Here is a 12,235-nt window from a genome sequence, read left to right as displayed (position 1 = left end):
TTGTGTGTTGATGATTTGGGGGAACTTATTAAGATTTGACTTCGATTTTTAGTTGTTGTTTCAGGTACTTCTGATGATCGCGGGAAAGCGAAGACGTAACCGTATACATCCTCTGTTTATGACTTTATGATTTTGGGATACTCTTATATGGATAAACAATTTGGAAACGATGATTTTGTAAACATTTTATGACTATGGATTGTTTTTAAAAGTATAAATTTGTTGTGATTTTTGAGTCGTTACATTTTATCTTTTTACATTATAAATAAGATTTTAAAAAAAAAAATAACAATTTCTTTCGAATCCTCATTTTGTTAATATTTAGAAGTTCTTGTTTTTTTTTTTCAATTAAATGAAATGTCCATTTCGAGGTGTCTAAGTAGGCATTTACTCCCGAATGCTCAATTTCGAATTTTATCTTCAAATTTCGAAGATATTTTTTTATTTTTTTATATATATATTTTAAGGAGATATCTCTATTTATGTATGAAATATCCATTTTTAAAGTGTTTAACGTCACCGTTTTTCAGTAAATATCTGATTTTATGCATTGATATCGTATATAGTTCATATTTATTATATTTGTTTAACTTTTTGTTACATATAAATAAAAAATGAATTTTTTCTCAAAATTTCATAATTGTTAATTGGATTTCAAATTTGTTTTTGAAATTTCAAAGTTTTTTTTTCGAAATTCCAGAATCTAGAATGTTAAGTTGTTCCGGAATCCAAAATATTGGTCCGAAATTCCAAAATATTAATTTGAATTTTTTTTTTCTCAAAAAAAAAAAAGTGTTTTTATCCGGAATATAACATTTCGACCTAAACGGTTATTTTTGTTATAAACAATTGTTATTTCTTCAAATACAATTAAATATGGTTATATTATTTAATTTCCCTTCATTTATTTTTTAAGGTCCAAATGAAATTTCGTTGAGCATCGTCTCGGTATTAACAACTAACTGCAAATTATGCAAAAGCTAGTCGCATTTTTCTTCCAATCCCAAATCTCCTTGCTCCTGATCCGTGATCACAACATAACAGTGGAAGATCGATAACCATGAACTAACGCAGGTACATAAGTAATCAGTTCTCGAGTTCCCTCCAGGTATGATTTCTTTAAGTTGACCTGATTTCTCATTGATTTTAGATATAGATATCTAGATTTATACTTATGTATATTTGTAATTGTATAATCTATTTTTCACAATGATGAATTCGTTTTCAATTTCATTTTATTGAACTGCAATTCGCTGTTGACGGAGTTTTGCTTCGATATCTATCGCACACATCGCTGCGGTTTTCTGACATATTCATGCTATGTGGTTTGTTTACTTGCTTTCTTAGTTGGTATTAGTTTAAATGCACTGAATTTGGTGTCTGTTCTACTACCACCTCAAACATGGTGGTTCATTATCATTTAGACGTTTGGTGTGAAACAGAAGTTATTCGGATCCTTAGCCAATTAGGCGATTAAGCTAGAATTTGTAATCATACAGCTTTATGAACAGGAACATCGATTTACAGAGACTACTGATGGATGATACAACATCCCTGAGTTACTGGTTGAATTGGAGGTTCTTCCTTTGTGGATCATGGGTCCTCATTGTTATTATAACAGCTGCGATTTTAATAATCAAATATGAAGTGTTTAACACAAAGAGACGTCACCAACAAGATGATGAAACTGAACCTATTGGGATTTTGTATGAGGACGAAACTTGGAAAACCTCTTTGAGAGTAATTCATCCTGCTTGGCTTCTTGCTTATAGATTAATTGCTTTTGGTGTACTATTGGCTTTGATCATTTCTAATCTGGTAATTGGTGGAGCTAGAGTACTTTTCTTTTACACTCAGTAAGTTTATTACTTCAAACTCTTATCCCTTTCATTGTTTATCCAAATTAAGTTTATTACACATGTTAGATTTCATGGATATCTTGTTTTCTTTTGGTGATTTGTAGGTGGACTTTTGTTTTGGTCACTTTCTATTTTGGGGTATGTAATGTTGCCAATTATATTAATCATTTTATTAAAAACTATATTGCTATAATATCCACATTTCATGTGTAGCTTGCGTCTTCACTTTCCATTTATGGGTGTTGCCAATATTGGAATGAAGTTGTTGATGATAATATGAATGATGTGGGTTTAGAGGATTCTTTAATACAAGTGAGTGTGGAACCTCAACATATGTCCATGAAACTGAGTAACCATGGAGATATTAGTACACACAAGACAGCTGGCATATGGGCTTATTCATGCCAAATTGTCTTCCAGGCATGTTTTCAAAATAAAAATGTTATTTTTATGTTTGTTTATTTGTGAAATTCATTTCTCACTTTCTCTCTTTAATCTTTATAAGCACAGATATGTGGAGGTGCTGTGGGGCTCACTGATGGTGTATTTTGGTTTATAATCTATCCATTTCTTGCTCCTGCAACTTACAAATTGAATTTTGTAAGCTTTTTACTCTTTCACTTTTGGTGTAAAGCTTATAGATTGATTTCTATATATTGTTTTGAATAATTGTTTGTTACAGTTAAATGTTTGCTTGCATTCGATTAACGTTGTTCTCCTCCTCATTGATGTGATTCTAAATCGCTTAGTAAGTTGCAAATTATTCATGGACCACTTTTAATCAGTTTTGTTTATATCTGTATTATAGCATCCTACTTTCATTTCTTTCTATTACAACATTGTACTTTCAACTTTTTTTTTCTTATTAAGTCATTATACTTTTAAAAATTTACCCAATTTTAGCATTGTACTTTGATTTTTTTTTTCTTATGTAGATCCTATTTGTTGAAAACTTTAATTAATTTTATCAATGAAAAAAATTGGTTTGTATTTGGATGAAATTGGTAGATTTTATAAAGTACAATTTGTTCTAATAAGAAAAAAAATGAAAGTAGGATGCTATAATAAAGAAATTAATGAAAAAGTAACAAGGGCGTTGTTTATCAGAGGTTTCCATTCTTCCGTTTAGCATACTTTGGTCTGTGGACATGTTCGTTTGTCATCTTTCAGTGGATTTTCCATGCTTGTGTTTCAATGAGGTAAGCGTGAAATTGATGAATACTGTTTGTTGGAATGTGAGGGTAAAATGGTCATTTGGTTTCATTTAGATGGTTTATTCGGTGCGGAAAAGAAACACACTTTATGTATACAACACTTTACCCACACAGACATCGTTATCCATTCAGCCACTTTACCCATGGACTTAATGGTTTTTAAAAAAAAAAAAAAAACAGTTAGTATAAGGAGATGTATCTTTTTGACTTAATATATAAAGAAAATTGACCTTGTTTATTGTTATTACAGGTGGCCATATCCCTTCCTTGACTTATCATCTTCATATGCTCACATCTGGTATATAATATTCTATTCTGCAAATAAGTTGATTTGAGTTATGTTTAATACTTAAAATAAAATTTTAGTTAAAAGCAGGGAAAAAAATTTGTCAAAAGTGAGCTAGAGTCAATACAGTTTTTGAAACCGTTTTATTCAAAAAGTTAGATTATTATTATAATAAAATACTTTTTTTTGTAATTATATCCTACCTCCAAATGCAAAATCCACTTCAAATAGCTTTAAGCAAGTTTTCAGCATTTATAATTTATATCATTTTATACCATACAAAAGATTACAATTGAACATTTATATACAAATGACAAAACTGCAAAAATGGTCCCTATGGTATGTATTTTTTTGGGACGACTTTTTTGGATTGGTGGTCCTTTTGAGATAGTTTGCTTGTGACTTTGATCCTTCGCTCAACTGAAAAGACGAAATTGCCCTTACAATGATTTAAAAGAAGTGTCAATTGATTCACCGCAGGTATTTTGGATTGGGGTTAATCCACGTCCCTGTATTTGGCATCTTTGCACTCATAGTTAAGTGGAAGCAGTTACTTTTGTCAAGGTTTTCATAAAATCTTGGAGCATCCATCATGTAAAAGAAGTGTCAATTGTAATATACTTATAGGTAACATCATTGATTTGAGTTATACTTCACTAATATGGTAGTTGTGTAAACATAAAGAGACTTGATTAGAATGGGTCAGAAGGGTTAATGTGTTAAAATGCATGGCAGTTTTTAAATTATTTTTATTAAACGGTTATATTAATATTTGACAAATTAATTATTATCTATAAAGTTCAAATGGAAACGAGATCAATATAATGAACCACGAAAAAACAAAGAACATGATATATACAAGGTTGTTTAGGTTTGAAAAATAAGATAATCAAATATTAGGTGTTTAAAGTTAGAGATGCTTATATAAATTTTCATTTAATTCAATAATCTTTATAAGTAACTATTTACATGATTCTCTAATTTGACTATTTTGATCCTAAAGAATAAAATGGGTTAATTGTGTAAAATCTTATATTTTGGGATTTTTTGTTTTATTTATTTATTTATTTTTTTAATTTTAGAAAAAACTTACATTTGTTTTCGTGATTTGACTATTTTAACAGGTTTATCGGTAATTTTACGTTTTTATAGAATCTTTTTCCCAGAAAAATCGTTTTTTTTTTCTCGAAGAAGCCCTAAAAAAATTTCTTTATGAGAAACTCTTATATTTGACAAAATTTTCCTTTTGTATCAATTTTTTTGTTTTGATTTATGGTACCCCTCTTTTCCATTATTGTTCATTTTTAAGATATTCTTAATGATTTTCAAGATTAAAATCCGAATAAAATAAAGAAAGATTGTTGTGTCCAATTCTTGTTAGAAAAATAAATACAAAAAATTTGAAATTTGAAGGATGTTCATAGGTAGCAGCTAGTAGGTGACAAACAACTTGAGATCTTAGATTATGTTTTATAATATTTGTAGACTCTTATCACTATTGATTTGGGAAATGAATCTTATAGGAATATATTATGATTCTTTGAGATTACAAATATTTTTTGTAGGGAAAACATAAAAGCTGAAATTAGATTCCAAATATAGATTGAAGTTTAGAATTAGACACAACAAACTTTCTATTTGTTTTCTAAAGAAATTAATATTTCTTTCAGAATTTACTATTGAAAATTCACTAAAAACATCATAAACAACAACAATGACAAAAAAAAAAAAAAAGGAAAGTCATGAACCAAAACGAAAAAGATGCTAAGAAAGAAAAAGTTTCTCAAATGTGAGAGTTTTCCAAAAGGGATATATATACTAAGTTCTAATATTTTCATCGATTTGACAATAAAGTTCTAAACTTTAGTTTTTTTTAACAGTAAAATCTTAATTACCAACAATTTTTGATACATTTACTATTTTTTCGAGTTAGCCGGTAATTAGGATTTTATTGTATAAAAAAAAAAGTTTACGATTTTCTTGTCAAATCGTTAATTAGGATATTACTGTTAAAAAGTAAAGTTTATGATTTTCTTGTCAAATTATTGAAAATATTCGGAAATTAAATGGTATGATAGTCTAGAGAAAAGGATATATACAATAAAGTCTTAATATTTTCAACAATTGACAAAAAAAAGTCCTAAACTTTTTTTTTTTTTTTACAATAAAGTTTTAATTCACGATTTGACAAGAAAATCCTAAATTTTTTTTTATTTTTTATTTTTTTGAGAATAAAGTTCTAATTACCGATTAACTAGAAAAAAGTGATAAATGTATCAAAAATTGTCGGTAATTAAAACTTTACTGTTAAAAAAATAAAGTTTAAAACTTTTTTGTCAAATCGATGAAAAATATTTGGATTTTAGTGTACATATCCCTTTCCAATTTTATTTATTTATTTTTTTTTTTGAAAAAAATTATGTAAATTTGAAAGATTGTCAATAAACTTGGTAAAAATAGCCAAATAAGAAACGAAAAATGTAAGGGTTTTTTGAAATAAAAAATAGATTTAAAACATTAAATAGAAAAAAAAAAATGAAAATATAATGTTTTTACACGATTAACCCGACTAAAAAACAATATTAGTAGTTACTTTCAAAAAATAATGATTTCTTCAACACACATTTTACCATAATTATTGGCAGTTTTATTATGGTGCCCCAGTGGAACTTCTGGGTTATTTTGGATGCAATGTAAAAAATTTTGATTTTTGTTTTACTATTGTGACACTACTAATGTTTTCTTTGAGACTTCTACTATAAAATTGTACGTCCATCTTTGACCATATTGAAAATCTGTAACGGGAGTAGTGAGATTTGAAACTTGATACAATTATCTTTTAAGGTACCAAAAATTAGTTTGCATGTGATTTTATACAGAGAAGCTTTGATACTTTCATTAATTCCAAATTTTTAACAGAATATAATTAGTTAGTATGTGATTTTATACAAAGAACCTTTAATACTTTAATTAATTCCAAATTTTTAACAGAATATGATGTGTTTAACAATGGTTTTAGAGGTGTTGTTCGGTTCGCAAAATGTTACCGAATGAATTTGAATTGGAATTAGAAAAGGAATATGTCAGGAATTTAAATCAAATTTCATATGTTGTTTGGTTGGTAGGAAATGAAATTTGAATTAATTCCAGAATCTATTTGGTTTGCAGGAAATAAAATTATAATTCATGTAAAATGCCTTTATTATCATTTTTGCATGTTTTGCTTAATTTTATATTGTTTTCTAACTTATATGTAAAAATACATTATGAAAATTATAAAAACAGTAGAATTTCGGTGGTGGTGGCAGTGGTGGTGGGGGCAGTGGTGGGTGGCTGTAACAGTGGTGGTGATGGTGGCGGTGACATTAATTATGGTGGCGGAAGTGATGGTGATGGTAGCAGTGTCAGCTGTGGCGATAGCAATGACAGTGATGGTGCTGGTAGTAGTAGCGACGGCTGGTGGCTGTGGTGGTGGTAGCGGTGATGGTGGTAGTGTTGGTAGTTGTGGTGGTGGTAGTGTTATTAGTGGTGGTGGTGGCAGCGGCGATGGTGGTGGGTGATAACAATGGAAGTGGTGGTGGGTAATGGTCATGGTGGTGGCGGCGACAATAGTGGCGGCGATGGTGGTCGGTGGTGGTGGCAATGGTGGTAACAACGATGATGGTAGTTAGTGGTGGCGGCGACAGCAGTAGTGGTGGGTGGTGGTTATGACGGTGGTAATGGTGGTCGGTGGCAGTGGTTGCGGTGGTGGCAACAACGATGGTGGCAGTGGTTGTGGCAGCAGTGATGGTGGTGGTGGTAGTCGGTGGGGCGGCAACAATGGTGGTGATGGTGGCAATGGTGGTGGTGATCTGTGATAGTGGTGGTGGGTTTTCTGATAAGTACAAGGGACATTTTTGTAATCTGCCACTTTCCTAAATGAGAATGAATGTTTTCTATCCAACTTGGGAAGAAATTCATTTTCCTCCATATGGTAGAAAATTTATTTCATTTAGGAATCCTTTTCCCTTCTCAAAGTCCAACCAAACGCATGAATTTGAAGGAATTGAAATCATTTTCCCTCGAATTTCATTTCTTTCCTGTCAACCAAATGCACCTAAAGAATATTTGATAGTTTTTAGGAACTTAGTTTTTAGTTTTTCTAAAAAAAAAAAGGTTGAAATCATCGTGTGGGGGGAATGAACTTAAAGTTTTTAGTTTAAAACAAAATATTCCTAGTTCAAATACATTTAAATAAACTCTATTAAAACAATATTATTTATGCTTAAAGAATAAAGATATTGTTTTTTTTTTCTATTAAGATGTCAGTTTAGATAGTTTTACATATTTTAAAATTTAATAAATTTTATATCTATTGTTACCAAACACTTCTAAATAAATAAATAAAAAATAACTTTCAAGTCCAAATAAAATCTAAACTTTCAACTATTCTTACCAAATATACTCATACGTGTCTATTAGGCTATCCTTCTATTGGTGTTGTTTCTCCACACCTCCTACTTTTTGTTTTTCAGTGTAGTCGCGTTCCTCCATCACTTCCCCTTTCATCTAGAAAATGATCCTCTATCACTTTTTATATGTTAAAGGCTCTTGTATTGTATAAATAAGAAAAGCAAACCAAAAAAAAAGAGGTCAGGTATAAGATTCATTGATTTCTCATTGTGGTTGGGAAAAAGTAAAGAAAACAAAAGGCGGTGTTCACCCGAGGCACCGTAGTGTCATATATCACATTGTGCCCTGTGTGCGGTAATGCATGGGTGCACGTTGTTAAATTTTTAGTACGCTCACCCATTATCACATATCTAATATGGATTTGACCAAACCAGCTAACCATGCCTGGATTGGTCTTTCTTTTAAGCATGTTTTAAGAGTTTTTGAAAAGTCCATTTCCTGTTCGATTCCCATTTTTAAAGCCCTTTAAAAGTCGGCTCTTAGTTTGGCACAAATGCCCAAATTGGTCTTTCTTTTAAGCAATCACAATTGAGATTAAACAGACCCCAACTGTTCTTTATTATAAAACAATTGTATTTGATATGGCATCTTTTTAACAATTGTATTTTTTTTGTATTTGAAACTGTAAGTTTATATCAATTCATGGTAAGGGGTTGAACGATTGTAAACCATAGTCGAACCGCTCTAGTCTCTAGATCATAGTAGTTTCTATTTTTGTTATTTTATATATTCGGTTTCGATCCACTCCTTTTTCAAAATCCTTAGATTCAAATAGCCATGGTAGTGAGTGGCATTATGGACGTGTTCATTAGAGTTCTGATGGTCACATGCTTTTAACGTGAATCCATGATTGCGTGTGGACAATATAAAAAACGTGTATTCACTCAAAAAAAATATATGATGTTTTACATGATAAATGGTTAAGTTAGATACATAATTTACAATTAGAGTTCTAAATATCTTTTAATAGAATAAAATTATTAGTGATGTTTGTACCTTTTACAACTATCCCAACTATTTTGAAGTTTTGAAGAAATAATAAAATGTAAAATAGAATAATATCATCAAATCGCAAGACAAGCAGTCCATTGTTGAACAAGAGGCTGCGGAGCCTTGAATTTTAAAATATTTAATAGCAGCAGCCCATCTTGATTTTGTTGGTGGTTTGCATAAAATTTAATAAAAAACTATAAAACTAAAAAACAGCCGGCCCGTATTGACTCTAGAGTGACTTTCCCTTTTTTTTTTTTTTTTTTTTTCTCGTATTATTAAGTTATTGCGTTCTCAAGTAGCAACTAGCAAATGTCCAACATGTTTTTACGTAAAAAGTTCATCATGGATCTCTGTCAATGACATTCATGAAATATTCATCCGATATATAAGAATAAAACTTTTATGTTACTTAAACGAACTAGTACACAACATGTCAACATCACGGTACCAAAAAAGCGAATAAAGAATTTTATTTTTATATTTCTATATAAAAACTTAATATGATTTTTAGTTTCTTATTATACCATCTCTTGTAATTATCTATCTTTTCACTTTGAAAAATTAAATTGATTCTTATTTTTTATCCTTATAAATGTTGATACCTAATAATTTTATGACAAGTGTTATCATTCCATATTTTTTTTAACCAACTCATTAAGACTATATTAGGAATATATCAAATAAAATAAAATTGAATTATGATTTGTCATAATTTTAATGGATAGAAATAATTATAGGCATAAAAAGTAGGAGCCAATTTCACTTTTGATTTTGAAAACCTTCGATTTCACTTGCCGCTTGATGAGTGATATCATGTTTAATAATTGCTACAATGGATAAAAGCAATAATTATCTTTTTATAAAATTGTTCAATATATAAATGTTAAGAGTATTTACCTTTCTTACTCCTTCCTTGAAAATACTATTGCTGCTACATAATTGAAAAAAAAAAAAAAACCTAACTGCTACAATGGATAAAAGCAATAATTATTGTTTATAAATTTGTTCAAGATATAAATGTTAAGAGTATTTACCTTTTTTACTCCTTCCTTGAAAATACTATTGCTGCTGCATCATGCAACGAAAAAAAAATCAATAAACATTACAGTTGGATTGCTGATAGAAGGAATGAAGATGGTATGAACCGAAGTTGGGTAAGACAACCCCGTACCAACCTCGAGATGGATGAACTTCATCGACTAACACAAATATGCTAAGTAATTTTAGTTGGTGATTAAGATGATGGGTAACGTTTCAATTTAGCCAAAGATGGAAGATTTCATGTTGATTTTTTAAGGCACGCAATTTGATAAGAGTCTGGCCACATCCACTATGTGTAAGATGATCTGGTTCAAAATTATTCCATTAAGGATTATTTGCTTTATATGCAGAGCATATCCGAAAAGAATACCCATTGCTAGTGCTCTTAGTTCAAAAGGGTAAATATCCCTTGTATCTTATGTCCACTATGTGATCACTATGTGATCAACAGACGAAGAATGTAGAACACTTATTGATTTCTTGCAACTTTGTTGCTAATGTTTGGAGGACGATTCTAAACTGGTGTGATATAAATGACAATAGTTTTTCTCGAGTTCAACAGGTGATTAACTTTGTTGCGAGTTGGGGTCACTGTCCTAAGAAAAGAAAAATCTTAATATCCATTCTTTATGGAATAATATGGTGCAGAAATTAAGGAATAACAGTTTTTAACAGGAATATGGACTCCTATGCAAAAACAATGGAATGCATTATTTTGATGGTCTTTATTTGGAATAGATACACGGGTAGTAAAGGTAGATGGTGTTATGGTATTTTTACCATCGGTATGCTGACTTGGCTACCTTTATCAGCGGTAAGCACTGTACAATGACCCTTTTTTGACGGCGACACTATATCGGCAGTAACTATCCACCGACAGTAAAGTGTGACTCTCTCTCTCTCTCTCTCTCTCTCTCTCTCTCTTAGATTTGCAATTAAACACCATACCCTAGTTGTGACATCCCCATTATCACGGCCAGAAAAGACCGATTTGTTTATGCTTCGTTCTTTAAAATCAGAGTAATCTTTTAAAGAAAACAGTTGCGGAATTTGTTCCCAAAACAAAATATGATAAGAATTTATCAAAACATTTCTTTAAAGAAATGTATTTTCATTAAATAACAAAATCTAGGGATGTCATGTTCCGATATAGACCAAAAGCATAAACAATATAAAATAGACATTACAACAGTTATTTATAACTACTGATCTATAATCCAAAATCTCTCGTCAAATCCACCAACTTATACTCTTGTGCCATTACCTGTAATGCAAAGAAAACTGAGCGGGTCAGGCTTGGCAGCCTGCTGAGCATATAGGGTTTTCAACAAACAATGTTATATCACAAGGAACTCTTATCCCAACCCATCGATCCTCACAACGACACGATCTAAACTCTCGTATCTAAAATTTTCCTCTTACCTGATCACTATTCACGGATCTAAAACTATCCTCTTCACCTGTAACCCCCGGGTTTCAGGGCTAAGCATATTTGTCAATTTATGTGAATTATGTGTATTTATGTGCTTATAATTTAATTATAAATGTATAATTAATAAAGAATAAAAATAAGTGTCAAAATTAAAGTGTGACATAAGCCTGATATCTCTACATAAAGTTGTAGAATATGTCTCAACGTTTCCGTACATATAAAGAACGCCGAAATCCGAGTTATAACGAAGAAATTATGATCCGTCGAAGTTTCGCGACACAACCGACACGATACCGGAAAGCGTAAATAGTGAATTTACGATAGAGTGAGATTTAGCCTTAACGATCTAAACGAAAGTCGTAGAATATGTTAAACTAAGAACACCGATAAAAAGAACGCGCAAATCTGACTTCGTATGAAGAAGTTATGATTTTTCGAAGTTTCGGAATAGCAGTGTACAACCAGAAATTCGAATATTAGATCGAGTGATTTTTAGCCGACACGACCTAAACAAGAACCGAAGATCTCGTTGAGATTAGCGTAACGAGAAAAAGATGGGTGAAAACGGATGTCGGATGAAGAAGTTATGGGGATTTAACGGACCAATCCTGTCCCGACCCGTTAATAATATAAAATTTAAAATCAACTCAAAATTAGCCGACGGGGTCTAAACGAAAGTTGTAGAGTACGTCCCCACCTTCGCGTGGATATAAAGAACGTCAAAAACGGAGGTCGTACGCGAAAGTTACGAATTTTTGAAGTTGTAACTCGAAATTGCGAAGTCTGTTGCAAATTCGATGACATGGCAGCACCACAACCGTCCGATGATGATCTCAGAAGTCGCTTCAGATTGCGACACGCCACCCCTCGCTTACGCCCCACGTCCGCAGTATGTACGCCCCGCGTACCTTCGCTCTTATCCCTTCCGAGTCCGAGTACAAGCCAGCTGGTGCGAGCT

The 12,235-nt window shown here is 31.2% G+C and overlaps 1 protein-coding gene across 3 annotated transcripts; it reads left to right on the top strand.

Moving 5' to 3' along the window:
- Positions 1 to 908: 908 nt before the first annotated feature.
- On the top strand, positions 909 to 4,084 carry LOC145041117 (uncharacterized). 3 transcript variants are annotated; one of them, XM_078989049.1, is made up of 9 exons: positions 909 to 1,074; positions 1,512 to 1,856; positions 1,964 to 1,997; positions 2,073 to 2,279; positions 2,370 to 2,459; positions 2,542 to 2,607; positions 2,967 to 3,058; positions 3,324 to 3,371; positions 3,840 to 4,084. In XM_078989049.1, the coding sequence occupies exons 2-9, from the start codon at positions 1,537 to 1,539 to the stop codon at positions 3,931 to 3,933; spliced, it is 951 nt and encodes a 316-aa protein (XP_078845175.1). In that variant the 5' UTR covers positions 909 to 1,074; positions 1,512 to 1,536; the 3' UTR covers positions 3,934 to 4,084. The 3 variants fall into 3 exon arrangements, with proteins under 3 accessions (XP_078845175.1, XP_078845176.1, XP_078845174.1); XM_078989050.1 differs by having other exon boundaries at positions 909 to 1,108; XM_078989048.1 differs by lacking the exon at positions 909 to 1,074 and having other exon boundaries at positions 1,116 to 1,856.
- Positions 4,085 to 12,235: the final 8,151 nt, after the last annotated feature.

Source organism: Lactuca saligna, chromosome 4, assembly GCF_052625555.1.
Source record: "Lactuca saligna cultivar CGN05327 chromosome 4, ASM5262555v1, whole genome shotgun sequence".
NCBI lineage: Eukaryota > Viridiplantae > Streptophyta > Magnoliopsida > Asterales > Asteraceae > Lactuca > Lactuca saligna.
This window is presented reverse-complemented; position numbering and strand designations above follow the sequence as displayed.